This window comes from Cucurbita moschata, unplaced genomic scaffold (genome assembly GCF_002738365.1).
Source record: "Cucurbita moschata cultivar Rifu unplaced genomic scaffold, Cmos_1.0 Cmo_Scf00030, whole genome shotgun sequence".
Taxonomy (NCBI): Eukaryota; Viridiplantae; Streptophyta; class Magnoliopsida; order Cucurbitales; family Cucurbitaceae; genus Cucurbita; species Cucurbita moschata.
Genome location: NW_019268546.1, coordinates 2,382,982 through 2,406,036, shown reverse-complemented (window position 1 = coordinate 2,406,036; position 23,055 = coordinate 2,382,982). Strand labels below are relative to the sequence as shown.

The 23,055-nt window shown below is 36.3% G+C and overlaps 4 protein-coding genes across 5 annotated transcripts; 3 read left to right on the top strand and 1 right to left on the bottom strand.

The window, feature by feature from the left end:
- Positions 1–1,949: 1,949 nt before the first annotated feature.
- On the top strand, positions 1,950–4,921 carry LOC111464477 (transcription factor MYBS3-like). Its single transcript, XM_023108695.1, has 3 exons — positions 1,950–2,409; positions 3,710–3,918; positions 4,171–4,921. Exons 1-3 carry the CDS (start codon positions 2,076–2,078, stop codon positions 4,699–4,701), a joined length of 1,074 nt encoding a protein of 357 aa, XP_022964463.1. The 5' UTR covers positions 1,950–2,075; the 3' UTR covers positions 4,702–4,921.
- Positions 4,922–6,188: 1,267 nt separating this feature from the next.
- LOC111464479 (probable protein phosphatase 2C 6) lies at positions 6,189–8,785 on the top strand. Of its 2 annotated transcripts, XM_023108698.1 has the most exons (5): positions 6,452–6,498; positions 6,623–6,660; positions 7,615–7,901; positions 7,976–8,081; positions 8,321–8,785. In XM_023108698.1, exons 1-5 carry the CDS (start codon positions 6,479–6,481, stop codon positions 8,635–8,637), a joined length of 768 nt encoding a protein of 255 aa, XP_022964466.1. In that variant the 5' UTR covers positions 6,452–6,478; the 3' UTR covers positions 8,638–8,785. The 2 variants fall into 2 exon arrangements, with proteins under 2 accessions (XP_022964465.1, XP_022964466.1); XM_023108697.1 differs by lacking the exon at positions 6,623–6,660 and having other exon boundaries at positions 6,189–6,498; positions 7,617–7,901.
- Positions 8,786–10,886: 2,101 nt separating this feature from the next.
- On the top strand, positions 10,887–13,339 carry LOC111464478 (clavaminate synthase-like protein At3g21360). The gene is made up of 3 exons (XM_023108696.1): positions 10,887–11,423; positions 11,712–11,965; positions 12,730–13,339. The coding sequence occupies exons 1-3, from the start codon at positions 11,064–11,066 to the stop codon at positions 13,088–13,090; spliced, it is 975 nt and encodes a 324-aa protein (XP_022964464.1). The 5' UTR covers positions 10,887–11,063; the 3' UTR covers positions 13,091–13,339.
- A 4,375-nt stretch (positions 13,340–17,714) lies between these two features.
- Positions 17,715–23,035, bottom strand: LOC111464314 (nuclear poly(A) polymerase 4-like). The gene is made up of 12 exons (XM_023108463.1): positions 22,721–23,035; positions 22,558–22,635; positions 22,018–22,125; positions 21,239–21,301; positions 20,990–21,151; positions 20,728–20,841; positions 20,561–20,623; positions 20,141–20,470; positions 19,860–20,024; positions 18,765–19,712; positions 18,586–18,662; positions 17,715–18,466 (listed from the first exon to the last, which is right to left on the bottom strand). The coding sequence occupies exons 1-12, from the start codon at positions 22,847–22,849 to the stop codon at positions 18,442–18,444; spliced, it is 2,262 nt and encodes a 753-aa protein (XP_022964231.1). The 5' UTR covers positions 22,850–23,035; the 3' UTR covers positions 17,715–18,441.
- Positions 23,036–23,055: the final 20 nt, after the last annotated feature.

Here is a 23,055-nt window from a genome sequence, read left to right as displayed (position 1 = left end):
TTATATATATATATATATATATATATATATATATATATATATATATATATATATATATATATATATTTTACTTTATTTGACCGAGTTTAGCTAATGTAGGGAAATCTCCTACACCCTCTCTCATTATCATTGAAACATGAATTTTTCATTTGGTTTGAAGCAGAAGATGGTGAGACTTCTACTGAATATTTTTACTTCAAATCTTATTTAAATAAACTTTTAAATATACGTAGAATTATATTTTTATGAAAAAAAAACTTTATTTTTAAAAATGAATATAGAATGGGATGATTATTGGGAAGATAATTATATTATTTTTCATAAAGTGGATATATATCTAGTTAATAAACGGATATAAACATTGATGTACAAGTCAAAACATTATTATTATTATTATTATTATGATTATTATTATTATTATTATTATTATTATTATTATTAAAGTATAAGATAAGATAAGTCATGTGTTTAAAATACTAAAAAAATCTTCTAAATCCGACCATTATAGAGAGAGAAAAGAGTACAGGACAAGGGAGTTTATGATATTTTAAATCAAAATTAGTAGTATAATTCAAGTATGTACTTGAGTTTTTCTTTAATCTTAATTAGAATATAATTTAAGTTAATCGTGCATTTTGTCTCTTAATTATTTATTGAGATGGTTAATATTTTTATTAATATTTAAAATAAAATAATAATTAATAATTTCATCCTTAGTGTAATTATTTTTTTAAAATAATTAAAATTTACTATATTATGATTTATTTTATTATGCTAACAACATTGACCACGACCAAGACCAATATTGAACAAAGAAAATCGAAAAAGTACTGTTAAATAAAAAAAACATTGAGAATAATTTACTTTTAAATAAATCAATTAATGAAAATATATGGTCAAATTTTTTTATTTATGGATGCCGTTACAAATTAATCGAATTTCTCTTACCTTTTATTGAATTACTATACTATATTTTAAGATTAAAATAACACAATAACTTTAATTTGTCTTTTAAAAAAAAATAAATTATCTTTCTCCATTTTACCCTCTGATCTTACGCTCTTTACAGCTTTGTTGAACGAATAAAAAAAAGGATAAAAAGGTGATTAAAAAGTTTAAATTATCCACACGGTATATTTTATAGGATAACAATTATTCTCAATAACTTTGAATAAAAATAAATTTATTTATATTAATTCAATTATTTGAATTAATAATTATATAACTGAAACCATTGTAATTTCGATTTGGCTTATCTCGTTGTGTTAGATTCTTACATGCTTAATTCTGATTTACGTTTCTACATACATCAAGGAATACTTAGCGTGACTTTATTTAGCTTTGTACTTGTCTCGAGCATCTGAATTATGGATTACACCGGTCGAAATGGCTTCTAGTCTCACCTATAGTGAGTTACAACATAACATATTTTGTATACCAAATGACATCTTGTCATACGTAAGCCAAGACTTACTTAAAAACAAATAATCACTGCTTTATGTTCATGGTCGTTGACTGTCGTCATCATTATTGTTGTCACATGTCGTTGTTGACACTATAATTTTTATTCACTCTTCCCGTTTTTGTCTTTTTTGTTTAAAAAATGAGTCGAACCATTTTAGTGAGATGACTCTTGCTGTTTCAAACCTACGGACAGACAAATCCAACAACCCACGAGCTATTGAGGATCGTTGGAGTTTTATAAATTAAAAAAAATAAAAAATAGACTAAAATGTTTAATAGGTATTTAATTAGTATTATAAGATCAAAAAAATAATGTTTTCGAAAGATAAAAGAAGATGGGGAGAGGAGACTAGGAGGAAAAGAGTAGGTTATCCTAAACAAGGGTAAAATGGTCACATTGGAAAAGTCTTTACCAACGAACACCCGCGTTTCGCCAATCTCTCCCGATTGAACGAACAGAGTAAGTTTGATTTTTCCCTAAACACTACCACAAAAAATCCTCTCTCTCTTTCAATTCTTCTAATTTCTCGCGATCTTCAGTTCCACCATCTTCTCTCATTTGTGCTCTCTTCACTAACTCGGGGGCTTGACTCGCCGGGTCACCGGTCGCAATGACTCGGCGTTGCTCTCACTGCAGCAACAATGGCCACAACTCCCGCACCTGCCCCTCCCGCGGCGGTAGAGTCGGCAGTGGTGCCCTTTCCAGCGGCGGCTGTGGTGGTGGTGTGAAGCTCTTTGGGGTTAGGCTCACCGATGGGTCTTTCATCAAGAAAAGCGCTAGCATGGGTAACCTCTCTGCACATTACCATAGTTCTTCTTCCGCCGCCGCCTCGCCGAATCCTGACTCCCCTAACTCCGACGCTGTTCATGATACCGATGGCTTTCTTTCCGACGATCCTTCCCATGCAACCTGCTCTGCTAATCGAGGGGCTGAAAGGAAGAAAGGTAACGGGTAAACAGTTTCAGAATTGTAACATTATAGCTTCGTTTTGAAATATTTGTTTCCGAGAGGAATTTGTGCCTGATTTCCCGTGCGATTTGAATAAGGCAGCTTAATTTCGTGATCTCCGTGTTTAGATTTTAGTTGATATATTTCGTAATCGTTTGTTGCTGTATATTTGTGACGGATTTTGTGTCTGTCATCACAGCTTCACCTTCGGGTGCTTTTCTTGTCTCCATCAGTTTTATTAGTATCATTTCGGAATTTTTCTTTGACTATTTCTTTCTTCTTCTTTTGATCTGTTCCGTCCTTTTTTTTTTCTGGTTTTGTTGCGAATTTCTACTCCTGAATTTAGTGTCGTATTATCATTGATACTCCCATTCCGATGGCTTATGCTGCTTTCTGTAACTTCCGTGGTTGAACTGTTAAGAATGAGGTCTCTGATCTCAAGTTTCTTGGTGGATAGTGTGGATGGAGTAGATTTTTTCAAATACTTCCCTTAATCATGTGTAGAAAACTATGAATCAGTTCTTCCTAATTATGTGTTGAGAGGTAATGACCTACAGGCTTTTCCATATGGGTTTGGTGTCTTTCCTCTCAATGGTTACTGTAATGATAGCTGTGGAAAGTTGAAGAGGGGAATAATGCCTTCAATTGCTTGACATTTGATAATAATTTCATTTTAAGTCGACAGGTCTAGGAGGAGGTCGGAGGGGACGGATACTTCTTTAGGTTACATTTTGTGGTAAATATTGCATTGCATGATACATGTATAAGTTTCGTAACTGCTTGCAATATTTTAGCAGGATATGTTGAATCAGAAACTTGTAGACCTTTGTAAGGAAAGAAGTGGGTGGAGACTGGGCCATGCAATTACTATCTAGTATGCGAACATGGCTGGATGGGTGAAGAGTTTGTATGTCATTAACATTGTTTGATTAGCTTAGCTGTAAGAGCCTAAAGTTGACATTAGATGGTAAATTATCAATTGATTTGAAAGTTATTATTCTTCTTGTTTGATTGGTGTAGTCTATTATAGTTTTGGTAGGTAAAAGTCTCTGTTTCAACTTTCTTTTTGAAGAATCGGCATTTGTAGAACTCCCCAAAGGCCAGAAAGTCGATGTGTTTTCATGTCGAGTCTACAATTTTTTGATCGAAAGAGATTGAGGTTTATCTCTCAAGTTGGCCAATGGAATTTGACAAAAGTGATCAAACAGTTTGCATACTCTCTTAATGGATTGCAGTTCTAATAATTGGATCAGGTATTATACTACTGATGTTTGATACCTTAGAATTCGTTTTCAGGTGTTCCATGGACAGAGGAGGAGCATCGATTATTCTTATTTGGTCTTCAGAAACTGGGGAAAGGAGACTGGCGCGGGATTTCTCGAAATTTTGTTATTACAAGGACTCCAACTCAGGTGGCAAGCCATGCCCAGAAGTATTTCATTCGGCTGAGTAACGCAACAAGAAGAAAGCGTAGGTCAAGCCTTTTCGACATGGTTCCAGAGACGGTTTGTCTTGAACTCTTATATTTTCTAGTTTACATTTGGTGCCTGGCAGACCTGTTGACTTCGCATTTTAATTTCTGTTGAAATCTCTTGTCATGTTTCTGTGATCACGTCTCGTACTGTAATCGAAAGATCAGTGACCCTCGTGCCAGTAATTCATAATGCATCTGCTATTGGGTCTCAGTGCGCCTATCTGTTAGCATGGTACCATTTATACTTGATAAGGATTTTGTTCTTTTATTTCATGTCTTTCAGGAAACTGATCTGCTGCGTGCGCCAGAAGATGAAGTTTTACATGGTTATCAGGCAAAAGAAACAGAGAACACTGGTTCACAACCTTCACTAAATCTCTCACTTAACTCAGAGTTCCATATCATGGAAACTGCAGTTGAAGAAAATGGTAAAGAACTTGATGAACCCAAGATGGAAGTTGCTGGTTTCCCGCCTATGATACCGGGATACATCTCGGCTTACGTGCCTGTTCCTTTTTCTATTTGGGCACCAAGTACAGTCCCAATTGAAGAAGAAAAGGGTGTAGAAATGTGTCATCATGAGGTACTAAAGCCAATTCCAGTTGTGCCAAAGGAACCTGTCAACGTTGATGAACTAGTCGGCATGTCTCAACTCACTCTACGAGAGCACGAAAGGGAGCATAAAGAGCCTTCACCTCTGACCTTAAAATTGATAAGCGAACCCTCAAGACGACTGTCAGCATTTCATCCAAATGCTCGAGTCAGTCGTTCGGAGTTAAACAAGGACGACAATGACACAAACAAAGCTCTTTGAAACAAGAAGGGAGGCGTCTTATTATGCATCGTGAGATTTCCTTGAAAAATTACACCCCTAATTAGTTTTGTCTTTCATAGAAAGTTTGGTAGTGTGGATGTTTTAATGATAATGTAGGCCAGAGAAAGTTCTTAAAGTATATGTATTCTTTGTAACTGTAACAGGTAGATATTGTAATAAATATATTAATAAGGAGATCCTAACTTGATTTCGTGGATAATCTCTGTACCTTTTTTAGGCATTAAATTAATACATCTCTCTCTAGTGTTATCGTGATCATCTCCATAGCCTTCTAATCAAGGAATTGACACTTTGGGAGTGAGCTTCAACGGGGAACATACATGAGTGTGAGAGTGCTTCTTGTTCTTGTTCGTGTTCAAATTCTCAAGCTAAGAATAGACATACATGAATAGACATACATGAGTGTGAGAGTGCTTCTTGTTCTTGTTCAACATGAGTGTAAGAGTGCTTCTTGTTCTTGTTCAAATTCTCAAGCTAACAATAGACATACATGAGTGTAAAGTGCTTCTTGTTCTTGTTCAAATTCTCAAGCTAAGACTCTGTATTACACTAACTACCCCTTCTGATTTCGATTCTAATTTGTAGGTTATTTAAGTATGATGAAGAACTATTTTATTTATCTTTCTTGTGAGGATTATTGACCGTCACTTGTTTCATGAAAATTTATTACTTTCTTCCTTTCTAATGCCACTAGGTTTGTCATGACCAACTTTAGAAATTAGACTCTAAAGCGATCTTCACACAAGTAGACTGGGGCAAGCAACTCCTGAACTCAATAACTTATACCGTATTAAATTCTTTAACTAAGTAAATTGTCTCTTTGTTGTTGTCTGTCTGATAAGGAATAAGGTCAAGATTGATTCCTTCTTCGAACTATCTTTGTTTACAGTCTTTTAAAGGAGACAGACTAAGAGAGGTATTGAGTAAGACCTCTTAAAGAAGGTAAAGTGCCGGCCGAACCTTCCCCCAATGATCTGAAGCCCAGCCACATGTAAATGGATCTTAATTCAAAGCAAAGTGCTAATTTAGAGAATCAAGTGTAATTGTTTTTTGTCTCCTATATTTAGCCAAATTTTACCAAACGACATGAAGCCACGCCACATGTAAGGTTTTACCAAATGACTTGAGACCATGCCACATGTAATTAGTTCTTTATTCATAGCAAAGTGCATTCAGAGTAAAGTGCATAAATCTAAATCTGTGAAGAGATTCCATATGTCATAATGAGATTGGATTTTATTGACAGCTTCAGACTGATTCCCATTCTTGTTTTCAACTCCAGGCCATGCAACATCGAGGAGATTGCCATGTATGTTCATCCCTTCTTCCATATTGCCATGTATGTTCATTCCTTTCTTCCATATTGCCATGTATGTTCATCCCTTCTTCCACGCGTTGGAGCAAAAACCCCTTCTCCATAGTTATATATTCTTTCTTACCTTAACTTATCTTTATAACTTGAATCGCTTCCGGGCTTATGATCAACGACTCCGGTGAATCATTGATAAAAGTTGTTGTCGCTACCGCTGCCGGAAGGACACTCGTGTGAGTGAAGGTAGCTCGATGAGCTCGATGAGTGCAATAGACAATGGAGGCGGTAGTTGTGAGATTTCGTGGGGTTTTGGATTGGACAAGGGACGTAGAACTTCAATGGAGGATGCCATTGCCATTGTTCCGGAGTTTCTATCTTCAGCTAGATGGAAAGACGACGGGTCCGTGAGAGAGAAACCTTTAGTTCATTATTTTGGCTTGTTTGATGGTCATGGAGGCCCTCAGGTACCTTTTCTTATATCTCTAATTAGTTGAATGCACTTATTGTTTTTTGTACGTGATATCGGTGGTAAATAGAAAGTGATGGTATGCTACCCAGAACAAAAAAAACTAAAAATTGATGGTTTAGGTGCGGATTCGAGTGTGGTCTCTCCAAGTTCCTTAATAGAGTATCTGTTTATAATTTTTTCATCACTCGCACTCTCATATCCAACCTACCCGAACCCGACCTGTGGTGGTGTCGGAAGTAAAATCAAAGTGTTTGATCCTTTGTCCCATGGTTTGAGACACTCTTCCCAACCCTTACCGATCAAGCAGTGATGCAACTGATGGTAATTGATTGAGTGTCAGGTAATGGTAATGGACAGAGTGTCAGTATAGTTCCTTTGAAAAAGTTAATTATTTCTTTTATTTATATTTCTTAACTCTAATTCATCCAATAATTTTATTTTTTATAAAATGGATTAATTATGAAAACTAAAATTATAGCAGGTGAATAAATTAAAACATGATTTAAAATGTAGCCAAAAATGAATTTTTTATTTTGGAAGAGGGGACGAGGGCATTTTTGGAAAAATAATGTTAATGGCTCATAGGCCCAAACCTGGATGATTCGGCCCATAAATCAGATTTGGTTGTTTCTGAAATGGGCCTGGGCCTGGGCCTGGGCCTGGTCTAGATCTCATCCAACCCACCGGGAAGCTAGAGTCCATGGTTCAAAATATTGCCCGCTCGTTTCAATGCATGATGTTTTGTTATCATTTTAATTCTTACTAGTGTCTCATTTTGGAATTAGAAATGTGGATGGATTGAGGTATTTATATTTGTTTTGATCGGTTTCATTTTCTTGGTCTAGTGCTCCTTTGAACACCAAACGGAGGCTATATACTTAGTGTCTTCGCTGAACTGATGGACGAGGAGAAATATTTATGGTTTGCATGTTCTTGTGTTTGTTTCCGGTTGTTAAAAGGTCATTTGCATGTACGAGGATTTAGTTGAAGAAGAACTATAAAAATGTTTGGTGGAAGCTTCACTAATAACCTCTCGTTTGCTTCACAACCACATTTGACATAATGGTAGCATTATGATTCGGTACAATTTTAGATGTTTAACGATGATTTCAGGTGAGTACTTATTGTTCAAAGAAGTTCCATCAACTATTAGCAGAAGAGTGGAACAGAGGGGTCTCTGAAAATGGGCAGCAAGAGCGATGGGAAATGGCATTGACGAGGTCTTATGAGAGGGTTGACGATGCCTTCAAGGACAAGACTCTGGCCCCATATTCAGTTGGATCTACCGCTTTGGTTGTTCTTCTGTCAGCTTGCCAAATAATTGTTGCCAACTGTGGTGACTCTAGAGCACTGCTTTGTCGTGGGAATCAAGCCATTCCCTTGACAGTTGACCACAAGGTTCAATTATGTCCAATTCTTCAATGTTTTTAGTTAATATTATGATTCAAAGAATTTCCCCTCTTCTGATGCAGATTAGCAGGCCAGATGAATATGATAGACTTATGAAGGGAGGAGCAAAAATTCTGTTTGTAGGCTGTCCTAGGGTCGAAGGAGTGCTGGCAATGACCAGAGCAATAGGTTTCTTCTAACCCATACCGACTCATAACTGTTACACGAATACGACTCTCCACCGTGGTACGATATTGTCCACTTTGAGCATAAGCTCTCGTGGCTTTGATTTGGGCTTCCCCAAAAGGTCTCGTACCATTGGAGAGAGTATTATTTGCTTATAAACCCATGATCATTCTTTAAATGAGCGGACAACTAGTGGATGTTTATCTTTCATTGTTGCGATTTTCGAATATATTTTTGACCAGGTGATCATTACTTGAAACCGTGGATTATATTTGAACCGGAGATTACGTTCACATCGAGGACCGAGGAAGATGAGTGTTTGATTCTGGCAAGTGATGGAGTGTGGGATGTGTTATCCAACGATGATGTGATGAAGATGGCTTGCAGCGTACTGAAAAGGCAACGCAAGAAGTTGGCGCTTGGTGGAACTGGTAATGTGATTTATCCAGCTCAATGTGCTGCAAATAAAATACGCAAGGAAGCTAGTAATTTGAGTGGCGACAATATCTCAGTTATTGTAGTTGACTTGAAAGCACCAAATGAGGGATCTCTAAACTGAGCGATGAAAACAATATCACCGTTGGCTTGGTAGAAGCATGGTGATCTGTGTAGAAACTAGACCTAGACTTGATCGTTGTATAAACCACTGCAACTCTTTACCTTTTGTATTCTAGCTTGTTATAAAGGTTTGGTGTGTGTTTCTTTATCAAATGAATATGCGTGCTATTGAACATGTAGCGAAGCAATATACATATGCATATGATAGCAACATCATAGTGTCTTGTTATTGGATGCTCGATGAATGCATAGTTTTAGATTCTCTTTGTTTTAGGTTGCTACGAGCACTCGTATGGGCTAATTTGGGTAACACTTTGGTGAATGGTGCAAAACAATCCATAGTGGACAACAATCCTTTTTCGAAATGCGCAACAATCCTTTGGAGGCATTTCTCTTTGTTTTGATCGGTTTCCTTTTCTTTATTAATTTATTATTATTGTTATTATTTATTTATTTATTTTTATGTGTTTTTGTTTTATTACGAAAATTTGATAGTTCCCAAATGTCTTCCAATATTTAGCTTAGTTTTACCCATTGACTTGAAACCAGGTAACATGTAATTAGATCTTGATTCACAGCAAAGTGCATAAATCGGCTGACCATATGTTGTAATGAGATTGGATTTTTTGACAGTCTTGAATAGATTCCGATTCTTGTTTCTAACTCTAGGCCATGCAACATTAAGGAGATTGCGATGTATGTTCATTCCTTCGCGCGTTGTAGCAAAAACCCCTTCTCCACAATTATATCTTCTTTCTACCTTAACTTATCTTTATAACTTGTGCCGTTTCAGTGCTTATGATCAACGACTCCGGTCAATCATCGACAAAAGCTACTGTTCCTGCCGCGGCCAAAAGGACACTCGTGGGAGTGACGGTGGCTTGATGAGTGTAATGGACAATGAACGTGGTAGTTTTAAGATTTGGTGGGGGTTCTAGATTGGATAAGGGATATAGAACTGCAATAGAGGATGCCATTGCCATTGTTCTAGAGTTTCTATCTCCAACTAGATGGAAAGATGACGGGTCGGTGGAAGAGGAACCTTTGGTTCATTATTTTGGCTTGTTTGATACTCATGGAGGCCCTCAGCTACTTTTTCGTATCAAAACCTCACCTCCGTCCTTTTGGTAGAGATAGATGTCAATATTGACTCGACCAACAATCAAGTCAAATTCAAATGAGTTAAGTCCTATGAATTTATTTCGATTATATTATTGTTTCTTACCTATAAAATCATAACAATTGTTCTATCCATAACGTAATCATATCGTTCTATCAATCTATCCTAACCATATCCTTTTCTATACATAATCTAATCATATCGCTATGTCAGTCACATATTTGTCATATTGTTATATTACGTTTATCGCATCCTTCTCGTATCCTATCTCTCATATATATCATTGAACACATCATAACGTAAGAGTTATCATATCATTCACATATCATAATACATACATAACATATCATAGTCATATCGATTCATAAACAATTCACACATTAAATTTATAACACGTGCAGAACCACAAGTTAAAGTTCAATTATTCTTCTAATTTATAACTTAAAGCCAGTAACTAATCTTGATCTAGAGATCTAGTGCAAAGGGCGTAAATTGAGATTGAATTTTTTGACAGACAGTTTCAGATTTCATTTCTTGTTTCCAACGCCAGACCATGCAACATTTAGGAGATTGCCATGTATGTTCACGAAAACTCATTCTCCACAATTATGTCTTCTTTCTTACAACTTCTCTTTATAACTTGTGTCGTAGTATTGAGTTTTATTTATTATTTCTAATATTTTTAAAATAGAGTACATTTCATGAACTTATTTATAATGGTTTTAGAGAATTTTGCAACTCTCGCCAAACGAGCTAGTAAGAAAAAAGAGAGATTTGAGATAGTGGTGGAACTATGATAGAGTTTCAGTGATCTGATTGATAATCATTTAGCCAAATCTAAGTAAATCAAATGGTTATTAAATAGAGTGGTTTAGGTTTTCGATGTCGAATCTTACGGAAGACTTTCGAGGCCGAATCTCGAAATAAACCTATTGTCTTTATCCAAAGATTGATGAGCTCTTTGTGTCCGAACGGCAACGGCAATTTGAGCTCTAATGTGTATCTTAATATAATCTGTATAGGCTTAACATTAGGCTTAAACTTGAATGCATCAGCCGCCAAGGCCCAATTGAATGCATCAGCCGCCAAGGCCCAAGCCCTACACGCGTTGTCGTCGAACTTCTGGAACTTGGACGAACACGGCGTCCAGGTGAAACCCCGGCAAACTGCCAACGCATTTCCCTCCATTGCAAGAACCGCGGAACGTCAACAACCGGCGCGTGAATAACAAGTGCCACCGTGTACCCAAACCCAGAATCCAGGCGGCGGCGGCGGCTGAAGTTCCCGTAATTTTATCGGAAACTACCATGGCGGTAGATAATTTCATGGAAATTCAAATTCCGCACCAGAAACACTACCATGGAAGCTATTTCCCGTTAGTTTTATCGCCATCTTCAGCTTCTTTCACCATCTCATCCTTCACTCGAGCCATCGAGGCCCAGAAACCATTACTCGATTCGCTGATTCTCAAATCCGGAGCAGTACTCTTCAGAGGTTTTCCGGTTGATGCAGCATCTGACTTCAACGACGTCGTAGAGTCCTTTGGTTTCGAGGAGTTTCCGTACGTCGGAGGCGCAGCTCCTCGAACTAGGGTTGTTGGTCGGGTTTTCACCGCCAACGAGTCTCCGCCGGACCAGAAGATCCCGTTTCATCACGAATTGGCCCAGGTACTCATTGTACTCAGTCCTACAAGATCTCCTGCTTCATATCTATACATAAAAATTGCTAAATAATTAGCTTAGTTTAGTTTGTAGTTTAGAATTAACCATTTGAATAAGGGTTTAGTATGATCTCTGAAATGGCTTGAATGTGGTCGAAGTAGAATCTAGCATACCACTCTGTTGGCTAATAAGATCCCTCGGAGTTGAATTTTACAAAGGAAAATCATAGGTTGATGCTGTATTTGGTTGGTGATGTCTGAGATTGAACAACTGGGTTGCGTTTATATGTTTCAGGTGCCTGAATTTCCTGCCAAATTGTTTTTCTATTGTGAAGTGGAGCCTACAAGTGGGGGAGAAACACCCATTGTTCTTAGTCATGTTGTTTATGAGAAAGTGAAAGTGAAATATCCAGAGTTTGTTCAGAGGTTGGAAGAACAGGGTTTAATTTACACAAGGATTTTGGGAGAAGATGATGATCCATCATCTCCAATTGGCCGTGGTTGGAAATCTACATTCTTGACTGACGACAAGCGCATTGCTGAAGAAAGGTTCATTATCAAATACAACCCCCACCAATTTTTCTATTCAAATGCTCAGAGGATTGATGCTGAAAAGTAGCTTTTTGTATTGAATATTGATTGTTTCTTTGTTCAATTCATAACATCCTTAGACTTGCTAGTTGAATGCGAGTAAAATTACTTCAAAGTCAGGACTCTGGCAAGCCATCTACTGATGTTTAACTTGTTTGAAATCATGTTGAATTGCAACAACTAGAATCTCTCAAGCGGCTGGTTAAATTGTAGGCTGTAGTTAGAGATTTCTCGTGAGAAAACGTTGCAACTCTTCACAGTACGCAAGCCCTTTTTAGAACAAACTGTCTCTGGGACTCAAAGAACTCGTCGATTTTTCAATAAAGAGAATGGTTTTATCGATTCGACCCCAGTAATCTGCTATAGGATTCGATATCGATCTTCGTGAGAATGGCTTGAAAAGAAGAAGATCGACTTGCCAGAGTCCTGCGTGATAGTACTAGTGGTTGACCGGTGAAAAACACATTTGACAGTCGTGGAAAAGAAATCGAATTGCTTGGAAAGACGAAGATCGACTTCCACGACTGTCAAATATGTTTCACTGTGTGATAGTAGAGCCTATGACTCTTGGTCTTACTAGAATCTACATGTTCTTGTTTTACATCAAACATTGTTGCGCCTAATCTTTCGAACTGTTGTATTATCTCATAAAATGATTTATTTGCAGTTTGATCAAGAACTTCACTGGACAAGTTTGTCTAACAATTCTGAACTTTCAACAGGGCAGCTAAGCTGGGAATGAAGGTTGAATGGTTAAATGATGGAGTGAAAACTGTTATGGGTCCAATCCCAGCAATCAAGTACGACGAAGTGCGGCAGCGTAAGATTTGGTTTAACAGCATGGTTGCAGCATACACCGGCTGGGAAGATGCAAGGAACGACCCCGTAAAGGCCGTAACGTTCGGGGACGGTACTCCATTGCCAGCTGATATCATCTACGACTGCTTGAGAATTCTGGAAGAGGAGTCTGTTGCCATTCCTTGGCAGAAGGGAGATGTTTTGCTGATAGACAATTGGGCTGTTCTTCACTCTCGTAGGCCTTTCCTCCCTCCTCGCCGTGTGCTAGCTTCACTTTGCAGGTAAATCCTTCACAAAGCCCTTAGAAACTAATGAAAAAGCATGTAGGACTAAGATCATGCTTGTGCCTTGATCTGATGATTGATTTATTGACATAAAGTGAAATCTATGTTCTTATTCATCATCTGTGTGTATATTGAAGGTGTTCATGCTTGAAATTAATAATGTTATTGCCCTTGGCTTTCTCCTGCCTTGATGTGTCGTGGTTTGCGCTCGTTCGAGTGAAAACATCGAATACAATTTCATTTTCTATCCCGTCTTTTGTTGTCAAATTCTTGTTAGGAGATCAAAAACCAATTAGGAATACAAGATTAGATAACTTTTGTCAAACAAATCAATACAAACATAACACAACACATTGAATTCAATCACCCCCACCACTACCACGACTTTCGCCACTTTACCACTACCATCACAGTATTCTCCTATGATGCTATCTTTGACTTACGATCCAAATACCCACCTTTAAAAGATTCTTTACAACTTTTAAAACTTTTAAGTTTTCTCAGAGAGAGATTGAGATAAAAGTAGAGTTTTTGTGCATTTTTTTTCCATATAAAACAAATCAAAACAATTAGATGTTCATCTTTTAAGTTTAATGTTGTGATTAAAGTATCTTATTTTCCTTTTACATTGTTATTGATGGCTTCTTTGAGTTTGCATGTACATGAAATTGGTAAAACAAAAGCACTTTTTGAAGACACTTTGACCCACCATTATTGCCATTTTCGCTAAAGCTATATGCAAATCCATGCATGTTTCAGACACTAATATCCATAGCCTATCTAATCAGTTCTCATCAAAAATTTCAGTTCCCCTTAATGATTCCTTTCTTGTGACTGAGGAATTTCATGAATGCTTGTATTTATCAATGGAGAAAACTATAATGAACTTTATTCATAATTCAGATATTGTTCTTTATGATATTATGATATTTGGGTGTTGTTTTAGGCATCTCGTCGTGCTGTAAGGGATTGGATTAAGTCCTACGATAATGTGCAAATATCGTTTTTAGTGGTTGTTAAAATTCAACACTCGAATAGATGTATTGTGATTATGAGTTAGAAGAAGGTAATCAAAGGCAATATCAAGTCATCATGTCTCTTATGTCTTTCCCGAAATTAACGGAACTTTTAATACATCTTTCCAACTTTTTGTTCACTTTTATCGTAACATAAATGAATTTTTTTTTGGATTTCGTGGTCTGGTTCCTATTTTATGCGCATAAAAACTCTCTATTAATTCTCAACATCGTTAAAAAATGTCCTGTCTCTTCAACTTCATTGCATTTTGAACGGTGCACGTTTGTTCCAACCACTAGTACTTTTTTCTAGTGTCATCGCTCTCCGCTTCTATTTATTTTTGATGTTCACAACTTCATTGCATTTTGAACTATGCAAGTTTGTTCTAACCACTAGTACTTTTTTCTAGTGTCATCGCTCTCCACTTCTATTTATCTTTGATGTTTACAAGACGTATGTTTTATTATTCGAGAGAAAAAGGACGATGTCTTATTAAATTTTGTTATTAAAAATTAGTTGAGTGTATCGCTCTTTTCTAAAAGAACAACTCATGCAACTGAATTGGATTAAGTAACATATCACAAGCACAACTCATGTTTTAGTAGCAATTAAAAGTTTTATATAGAAAATAACCGTTAAATTAGAATGAAGTAATTAAAAACATTAGATATTCATGTCTTTCTTATTTTCACAATGAGACATGTGCTACAATAACCGGGACAAACAAACCATTTAACGAGCTCAAAATACCCAAAAATGATAAAAATTTCTTTTAATTGGTTGATTACTTCATTGACATATATCATATATCGAGAATTTATTTGTTATTTTCTCTAATTAGTTTAACTTGGTAACATATTATAAATCATTTTTTAAATTAAGATATATTTTTCTTTTCTCAATCTAACAAATGTAAGTCATATAAAATTACTAAATTGGTATCTAGATGATGGAACTGAATATCCACTTCGCATTGTTGAACTAAAATTAATATACATATGATGGAATCTACACTCCACATTGTGTATAGAATAAGTATTTTGCTTCACTAATTTCATGAAAAAAAAAGAATTAGAGATACAAAAGATAAGAGTCGAAGATCAAGCTCTTTCCGCTTAATCACATCCAACATTACAATCTAGCTAAGATTGTTTATATTACAAATATAATATATGGTATAAGCTTTTGTTTATAAGCTGTCTATAGTTCCTATAATGACTCATAAAAGCTTCCTAAAAACAACACAGGAGATAAAAAAACAAAAAAAGGTACAAACTTTATGAATTCTAATCTTCATTCTTTTTTTTTAATTATTTGCATGATGTTTAAGTAAACTGAAACGCAGTCGTTTTAAGTGCCTGGGCTTTACCCTGTGTGCCTGACAATTTACCTTGTCTACATGTTTGACAAATCAGCCAAATTTTGTTAAAAAAGAGGCTTTTTTGGCAAACAAACACAAGTTAAGCTTAAAACAGAGGGATACAAAAACACCCATTTTGAGAAAATCACTCAAAATAGGAACAAGAAGAAGAGGAAGAAGAAGAAGATTTACGTACTGTGGGCTGTGGGGAAAAGGGGTTCCATGAAATTAGTGGAAGCTGCAATATGGAGATTTTGACTGGAAAAAAGGGTTTATTTGGTGAAGAAGAAGAAGCAGAAGAAGAAGAAGAACAATGTTGATGGGGTTGTGGGTTTGGCAGTGCCAATTTATAAAAGTTTCTGCCACTTTCGTCTTATAGGAATGTGAACTCGTGACGTTTTAGTCAAACAAAAACACGTACGTCTTGATTAATGAGCTATGTTCAAGTTGACATTTTTCAACGTTTCTCCTCTCGATGTTGCATGTGGAAAGATGTAAAAGAATTCAAATTCTGCTTGTCAAGCTAACAAACCAATTAAAATATTCAATGAAAAAATGTTAGTGAATATTGGCGACTTACCCATTCAGTGATTTTGGCACATGACGTTCCAAAAATGAGGTATTATCGGGTTGGGTGAATTCAATAATAGATGCTTATTGGCATTCCAACCTTCCCTCTCCTTTCCGGACCTACCTGAAAGAGAATTCTGTATTTTTTGGTCGTGAATATTAGAATAGGACGAACCGTTCTGTGGTTTGGTTCGAAACAAAACAATTAGAATAAGGCTCGTTGAACTGGAATGTGTATTATCCATATAGAAGATCTACTGAGGGAGAAGATTTGACGCTCGAAGATCGTATATTTAGTATTGGTTTATGTGGATAGTGGGCAATGAAAGGTGATGCCGACCAAAAGATCAAATGGAAACTCATAGCTATATGGACTAAAATTACTGAAAAAACCGAAGAGGGGTGAGGAATTTGGAGCACTTCCACTTGGGATTTTTATGTCTATTTATTATTATTATTATTAGTATTTTCAAACAATAAAACTTTGCAGGTCAAATTTGTATTAATATTTGAAGCCTCAATCGTTTTTCGTATTTTTCGGTGTTTGTTTTGTTGGGAATTACTAACCTCTGAAATGGTATGATATTGTCTAATTTGAACATAAGCTCCTGCGACTTTCATTTTTGCTTTTTCAGAAAGTCTCGTATCAATGAAAATGTATTCCTAAACTTATAATCATCGGTTAATTATTAGAACTCACTACCAACATGCCTCAGATATTATATTAGGTTACGCGCTTTGGTTGACGGTAATAAATTCAAGTATTCAAAACATCATCATTGCCCCCACTACCTTTTTTTTCTCTTTTATTATTATTACTACGTTAAATTATAAAAATACCATTCAAACTTTATATTTTATTTATTAATCTTTTTTAAAAATTTCAAAAAAGAAATATTCTTAACACCCTTCAATTTTTTTTCACATTTGGATTTTTAAGTTTATTCTTATAATCTTTTTAACTTAAAAAAGAAAAGGTTTTCGACTGCAAAAATATTTCTCGTTATATATTAATGTATTTATTAACTTTTTGTTCTTTTGTAATAAAAAAGTTCCAGAATAATAATTTAAAATGATTGATATTTGTTGGGTAATTGAAGGGCCTTTTATCAGAATTTTAATTAAAATAAATGTCTTTTAATTAAATTCAGAAAGTCATGTTATTATGTTTTTTTATTTAATAAAAAAATAAATGCCTTTTAAGAATAAAATATTTTTCAATTAATTAATGAAATCCAATTGGAGCAGCATGAATGAATTGTTTACACCAAAAAATATAATCATTAAAAGTGATTAATTAGAATTTAAGCACGAGGTTAAAATAAATAAATTAGAATTTCCACAACCAACTCAAATTACCCCACCAATTAAAACAGAAACATCAAATTGTAAAACAAAATTTCAAAACTCTGTAAGAAAAGCTTATGAGAATTCAAAAGTAAAAACAAACAGATATTTGTAGCCAACGTGCTCTGTGCCCGAGCGCTGTTCGATCATATATCAACGACGTCACATAGAGACATCTTTGAAAATATACACCATGCACAGCACAGCACGGCACAGCACATATTTATTCAAACAAAAACCTTATAAACTCAATATCATATTTCAAGCATCAAATATCTACTGATTGTTCCAAAAGCTGAAAACAAAAAAACTTGCAGAATCAAGATAGAGATAGAGAAGCTGACATAGTTGTCTGTATTAACACAAATAGTTGGTAGATTACAATCGATGTCAAGAAACACCAAGTCAGGTAGTTTGTTCATAAATCTAAAAACTTAATCCCATTCCAATCTCAATAAGCTAGAAAAGAAAAAGAAAGAAAAGATAGAAAGACGAGACCTCCCTCGTCACCATAATTAACACAAGGGTTCGTGGATATGAATATGAATATGGATATGGATATGGATATGGATATGTTACAAATGACTAGTGAGGTCGGGGTGACGATGACGATGACGACGAAGTCCAACGATGGGGTAGCTAGCACTCAATTCAGCAGCCAAAACAATGTAAATTAGCAAGAATCCCAACAAGCCAAGGGAAGCCCCTTTGAGGCTCACAAAGCTCTTGAAGACCAGTTTTGTTTGAAATCATCATAAGTGCAACGAGTATAATAATCAGTACAACGGACTTTTCACTCTGTTTAATAATTTTTCTGATCCGCAGTGATGGTGCATTTTGTAGGCATAAAAAATGTGGGCACTTAAAAAAAAAACAAAAAACAAAAAACAAAAGAATGACACGCCAAGGCCAGCAATTCAAATAACACTTACCCCGAATGGCTTTCTTTCTTCCTTTCTTTCTTTCTTTCCTTCCTTCCATGTCTTCTTTGGCCAAAATGGATTCACAAAGGTGGGATTAGACCGTCATATAGAGAGTTCTTATTCATCTTTCTCCTCTTACGCTGTTGAGGCCATACTCAATCTGGTAAAAACATTGGAAACACACACCAAAAAAAGAAAGGAAGAGAAGTATAAAGACAAAACAATATATAAGCAGAGCTCAGAAATAGCATTTGAATCTTTCTTTAAAAGATAACATGCCTTATCACTGAGTTCGGGATGGTTTCTGTTTTAACCCCACCTCCAGGATTTAATGCCAACTCAAGCGCAGCATTTGGCTTCACATGTCAAACCAGAATAAAATGAAAACTTGTAAGGTAGTATACAAAAAGGACCATGTCAAATCAAAGATAACCAATAAAAGGAATGAAAGCCCACACCTTTGGCTCCATATGCATGATATCTCCATTTACACGACTGTTCTCCAACTGAAGTTCAGAATCTGCCTCGCACGAATCAACCACAGGTGTCCCTGGATTGTTACTTTCATCAGCACTTCCTTCTATGCTCCCAGCATTTCCTTCACTACTACCCGCAGCGAACCCGACATTCTCGCAGGAACTACTTTCACTTGCTAAGGTAGTGATCACACTGGAATTAGATGCACATCTATGTCCAATTTCGATACGAGGAATTTTTTCTGACTCAAGTTTCTCTTTTGTACACCCTTTGTCACTCTCTACACTTCTAGATTCTTTCCTTGAAGAACCACTACCAATACTAGAGACACCAAAAGTCAACTCTTCAGTTTCCCGAGTGATCGTCTGACACATTCTATTCTTCTCATCAATAGTTTTAGCTTCAACATCAGCTTCCGGATGCTCAGAAGAAGCACTATTTGAAAATTGACTGATGTTGGATGAAACTGAATCCTGCCTTCTAGGACTAATAGACCGTCGTTTTTCAGGAAAACCATGCTCTCCTTCAATTCGATTGAGATCATTTTTTCTCTTAAGGTATCTCTCACCACTGCCACTCCTACAATTTTGTACATCTTCTTGATTTGGTCCATCAGAACGTTGCAAAGCTGATACCCTTGAAGCACGAGGTCTATGACCTTCTGGAAACACAAAAAGAGGGATCTGCCTTCTATGGACATGAGAAACAAAGATTTCCATTCCTGGCTTCCAAAACATGTACATATTTACATTATGCTTGAAGTCATCAACTGTTGAACGTATATCAAACTGCTGCCCTTCTTGAATTATCTCTCCCTGCTTCCTCTGCAGACCCATGAAAAACGCACAATGGGCGCATGGCTTGGATGTGTCGACATATTCATGTGGATAAGGATGACACTGTAACTTTCCGTTAGTATTCCTCTCAATCTGCACACAATTACGAAAACCATCAGCAAAGGGAAGACATTCCTATTACCTGAAAGTTTAATTCAATTCAAGAACAGAAATGCTTCATAGTTGAGAAACAGTATTATCATCATTACCATAATTCATTTGAATGTAAAAAAAGAATACCTTCAATGTTAACTGCCTAAGCCGAGACTCTACCCATCCTTTCCAAGTGCGTAGGTCATCAGCATCAGCTGCTACTATATCAACTTGCAAATAGTTTTTGTAGCTTTCAAAAAACAAATACGGCTCAAAAAGAGAACTCCACTGTGCTTTATTCAGCTCAATTTCCTGATGAATTGAAATTTCCACAAACAATTAAAGTAACAGGAAATGCCTTCAATACTCTTAATCTCTGCCTATTAATTAGTAACCACGTAAAACTTAGAAATGTATGGATGCATTACCTCACAAACTCTGTTACCAAACTGGAACTGTTCCATCATAACTCGGAGTGTACTTGTTGAAACATTGTAGCTAGAATTCATGCATGGATATGCAGGTGTTATAATAGGCATATGATGAGTTCTATCGCGATGATTTTTACGAGGATCCCATACAGAACACCCAAGATCATCCTCCTCAATTGCACACAACATCACAGGGTTTGGCCAACGCCACTGGGTATAGACTCTGAAAAATCGAGACAACAGCATACTTGGTACTGCATTTGGATAAAGCTGACAAACCCGTGCCACAAGAAGTGCCAAGTTTACCCCACCAAGAAATCCAGTAACCTGCTCAAGCATGTGATAAGAGTATTAAAGCAGGAAAGAAATGTATCAACTAATCAGCCATATATACACAGTATTAAAAGACAAACTCACATTTGAATAAACACCACGCCTTTTTGCCCAAAACTTCAAGCATCTAAGTGCTGTTCGAAAATTCTGCGTACACAGGATGAAACAAATGGGGATTACAGTTTCCAGACAGGAATTTTAGTGTGCAAGAAATTCACAAAAAGAAGGCTGTAAAATAGAAAGCCACTCACCTCAATATTTGGAACAAGCTTTAGAATTTGATCAGCAACCCGACAACCATTAAGACTTCTAACAGTTTGCTCATCAACATTATACAGGACAGACACGTCAGAGATATCCAAATCCTAAAAGTAAACAGTGACAACAAAAAACAAACACAATTTTCACAGCCATACCACAAGGAAGGTCAAATAGAACATGATATGTTCAAAAGCAATACAATTAGGCAATGTTTTGCAACAAGATAATGAACAAGAGTCAACTGCCACTTACTTCAGGCACAACCAGACAAGATATACTAGCATAAAGTAGGTCAATAGATATTCCATCAAACTTGAATTTCATCACTGGGACATGAGCATCAGGAACTGGCTGCAACTCAGTCACTTCTTCCAGTTCTTCCAAAATATTGTGTAATATATAAAAGAAATCCTCCTGAAAAAAATAAAAACAGATATAGGATTATATTCTTATAAAACCATCATAAGTAAGAGAACCAAATAACTCACATCTAACACTCACCTCCCTGTTCACATAGCATGGCCCAACACATAACGTGTCTATATCAGCTCCAGGTCCATGCACCTACAACAACACAAACCCATGCAACAACCGATTGACAAGTACGAAACAAATGTAAAAAGCCCCATAAGGTATGTAATACATGAAAACGAAAAAGGAAAAAAAGGAAAACATTTCACATTTTCAATATTATAGAGGTGTTACAAAGGATTTCGGCTGAGGACAAATCACACAAAAACCTTGGCAGCTGCTATACAATAACTGCTTAGAAGAGGTAATTTTTGTGACCAAAATTTGGTCTTTGAACTATATCTGTCGAGGGAAAGCTCAATTCTACAACATTCTGAAAACAGTAACCAAGAGTGGTTTCTGGGAAGAATAAGATTATATGGGTTGACATCACTTTGACTCGTGCTGGAAACTTTGGCTAGGTAGCAGTCCAAACCTTTTGGAGAGGCCTCTTAGAATGGTGGATGGTGAGGTGAAGGATCTGGTTTTTACCTATCCTAGCTTATGCCTTCTGCCGTTTATGTAACTTAACTTGCTGTGAAAGGGGGATAGATGACTTATCCCCGGTCTCTTAGTGAGTTACTCACGAATTGTTTCTTCCCTCACCACCCAAAAAAGAAATGCAATCATAGCAACAGACTATAAATTAACTAAGACGCTACATGGGACAGGTGCACCATAGAATTGAAGGCATATAAGTGTAATGGCAAAGGCACTGAAACTGTTTACAGATCATGGAGAAGAAATAGCAGTGCAATAATTGTGCATACCCCGAGACGATAGGAACCAAAAGTAAAGATCACAGCATTTGCATCCTCCACCATTTGATCTGTATAACCTTTTATGCGAGTAAGCTGTTTTACCCAGTCTTTCACAATCTAGAGAAGTATAAAAAGAGAAGGGAAATAGACAAACACATTAGTCAGAGAGATAAAATAGGAAGTTAAAGGAGCAAAATAGTAAAATATCGACCACTGCAGCAAGTCGCAGCTTTCACTCTGAATACTTCACAATTGCAGAGATTCGAATTGTCAAAATGACCATACTATTAGGAAAATCATCATTTGATAAACTGATATAAACATAAACCAATCTATCACTGTCATAAGTCATTGTCTGTATGTAAAATGGCGTCAAACATATCCAACATTATAGACATAAGCATCGAACTTGCGTCTAAGATCGTGGCTGTGCAATAATTTTTCTTCCTCTTCCTAAGTTCCATCCCTAATTGTAACTCTTAGATAACTCACCATCGACAACGAGGAAAAGATACTGAAGATTTTGTTCGACAGATTAAAGTTCATCACCTGTCCTATCCGGCAAAGAACCTCCTCTCTCTTGGCAGATTCCTCTTTGCTTTCGTACAAGCCAGAATCAACCAGAAACTATTACACGATAAACAAAAAACAAAATCAACCAACCTAATTTCGGATCATGCACAAAAAACAGCCGCAAATTATCAATTAAAACCTTTTCCAACTCCTTGTTTCTTTGCACGTCAGCGTCACAGGGCCCTGCCAACGATATTGGCTGTGTCACACCATGGCACTTCGGCACCGCTTGTTTCGCAGTTAACGGTGAATACTCTGCTCTACCCATCACGTATTGCAAACAAAAAAGAAGGTTCCCCGAAATAATCCTAAAATTGGAGAACAAGAATCTAAAATTTTCAATGCCCTAAACCTGAAACTAAAGATGAAACCATCCCTCAACCAGAACGAAACCACAACCCGCAAAAGATCACACCTGGATGAAATAACAGCGATGGAGATCGAACAAGAAGAAATCAACNTTGTTTAGTGTGT

What these genes read in the sequence shown, in the direction of transcription:
- LOC111464477 (XM_023108695.1), top strand. Translation starts at nt 2,076, where the DNA reads ATGACTCGGCGTTGCTCTCACTGCAGCAACAATGGCCACAACTCCCGC. An exon ending in AGGGGCTGAAAGGAAGAAAG is followed by an intron (nt 2,410 to 3,709) that starts GTAACGGGTAAA and finishes ATTCGTTTTCAG; the next exon opens with GTGTTCCATGGACAGAGGAG. An exon ending in TCGACATGGTTCCAGAGACG is followed by an intron (nt 3,919 to 4,170) that starts GTTTGTCTTGAA and finishes CATGTCTTTCAG; the next exon opens with GAAACTGATCTGCTGCGTGC.
- LOC111464479 (XM_023108697.1), top strand. Translation starts at nt 6,286, where the DNA reads ATGAGCTCGATGAGTGCAATAGACAATGGAGGCGGTAGTTGTGAGATT. An exon ending in ATGGTCATGGAGGCCCTCAG is followed by an intron (nt 6,499 to 7,616) that starts GTACCTTTTCTT and finishes CGATGATTTCAG; the next exon opens with GTGAGTACTTATTGTTCAAA. An exon ending in CCTTGACAGTTGACCACAAG is followed by an intron (nt 7,902 to 7,975) that starts GTTCAATTATGT and finishes CTTCTGATGCAG; the next exon opens with ATTAGCAGGCCAGATGAATA.
- LOC111464478 (XM_023108696.1), top strand. Translation starts at nt 11,064, where the DNA reads ATGGCGGTAGATAATTTCATGGAAATTCAAATTCCGCACCAGAAACAC. An exon ending in TTCATCACGAATTGGCCCAG is followed by an intron (nt 11,424 to 11,711) that starts GTACTCATTGTA and finishes TATATGTTTCAG; the next exon opens with GTGCCTGAATTTCCTGCCAA. An exon ending in AAGCGCATTGCTGAAGAAAG is followed by an intron (nt 11,966 to 12,729) that starts GTTCATTATCAA and finishes AACTTTCAACAG; the next exon opens with GGCAGCTAAGCTGGGAATGA.
- LOC111464314 (XM_023108463.1), bottom strand. Translation starts at nt 22,849, where the DNA reads ATGGGTAGAGCAGAGTATTCACCGTTAACTGCGAAACAAGCGGTGCCG. An exon ending in TTCTTTGCCGGATAGGACAG is followed by an intron (nt 22,126 to 22,557) that starts GTGATGAACTTT and finishes ATACTTCTCTAG; the next exon opens with ATTGTGAAAGACTGGGTAAA. An exon ending in CATGCTATGTGAACAGGGAG is followed by an intron (nt 21,152 to 21,238) that starts GTGAGTGTTAGA and finishes TATTTTTTTCAG; the next exon opens with GAGGATTTCTTTTATATATT.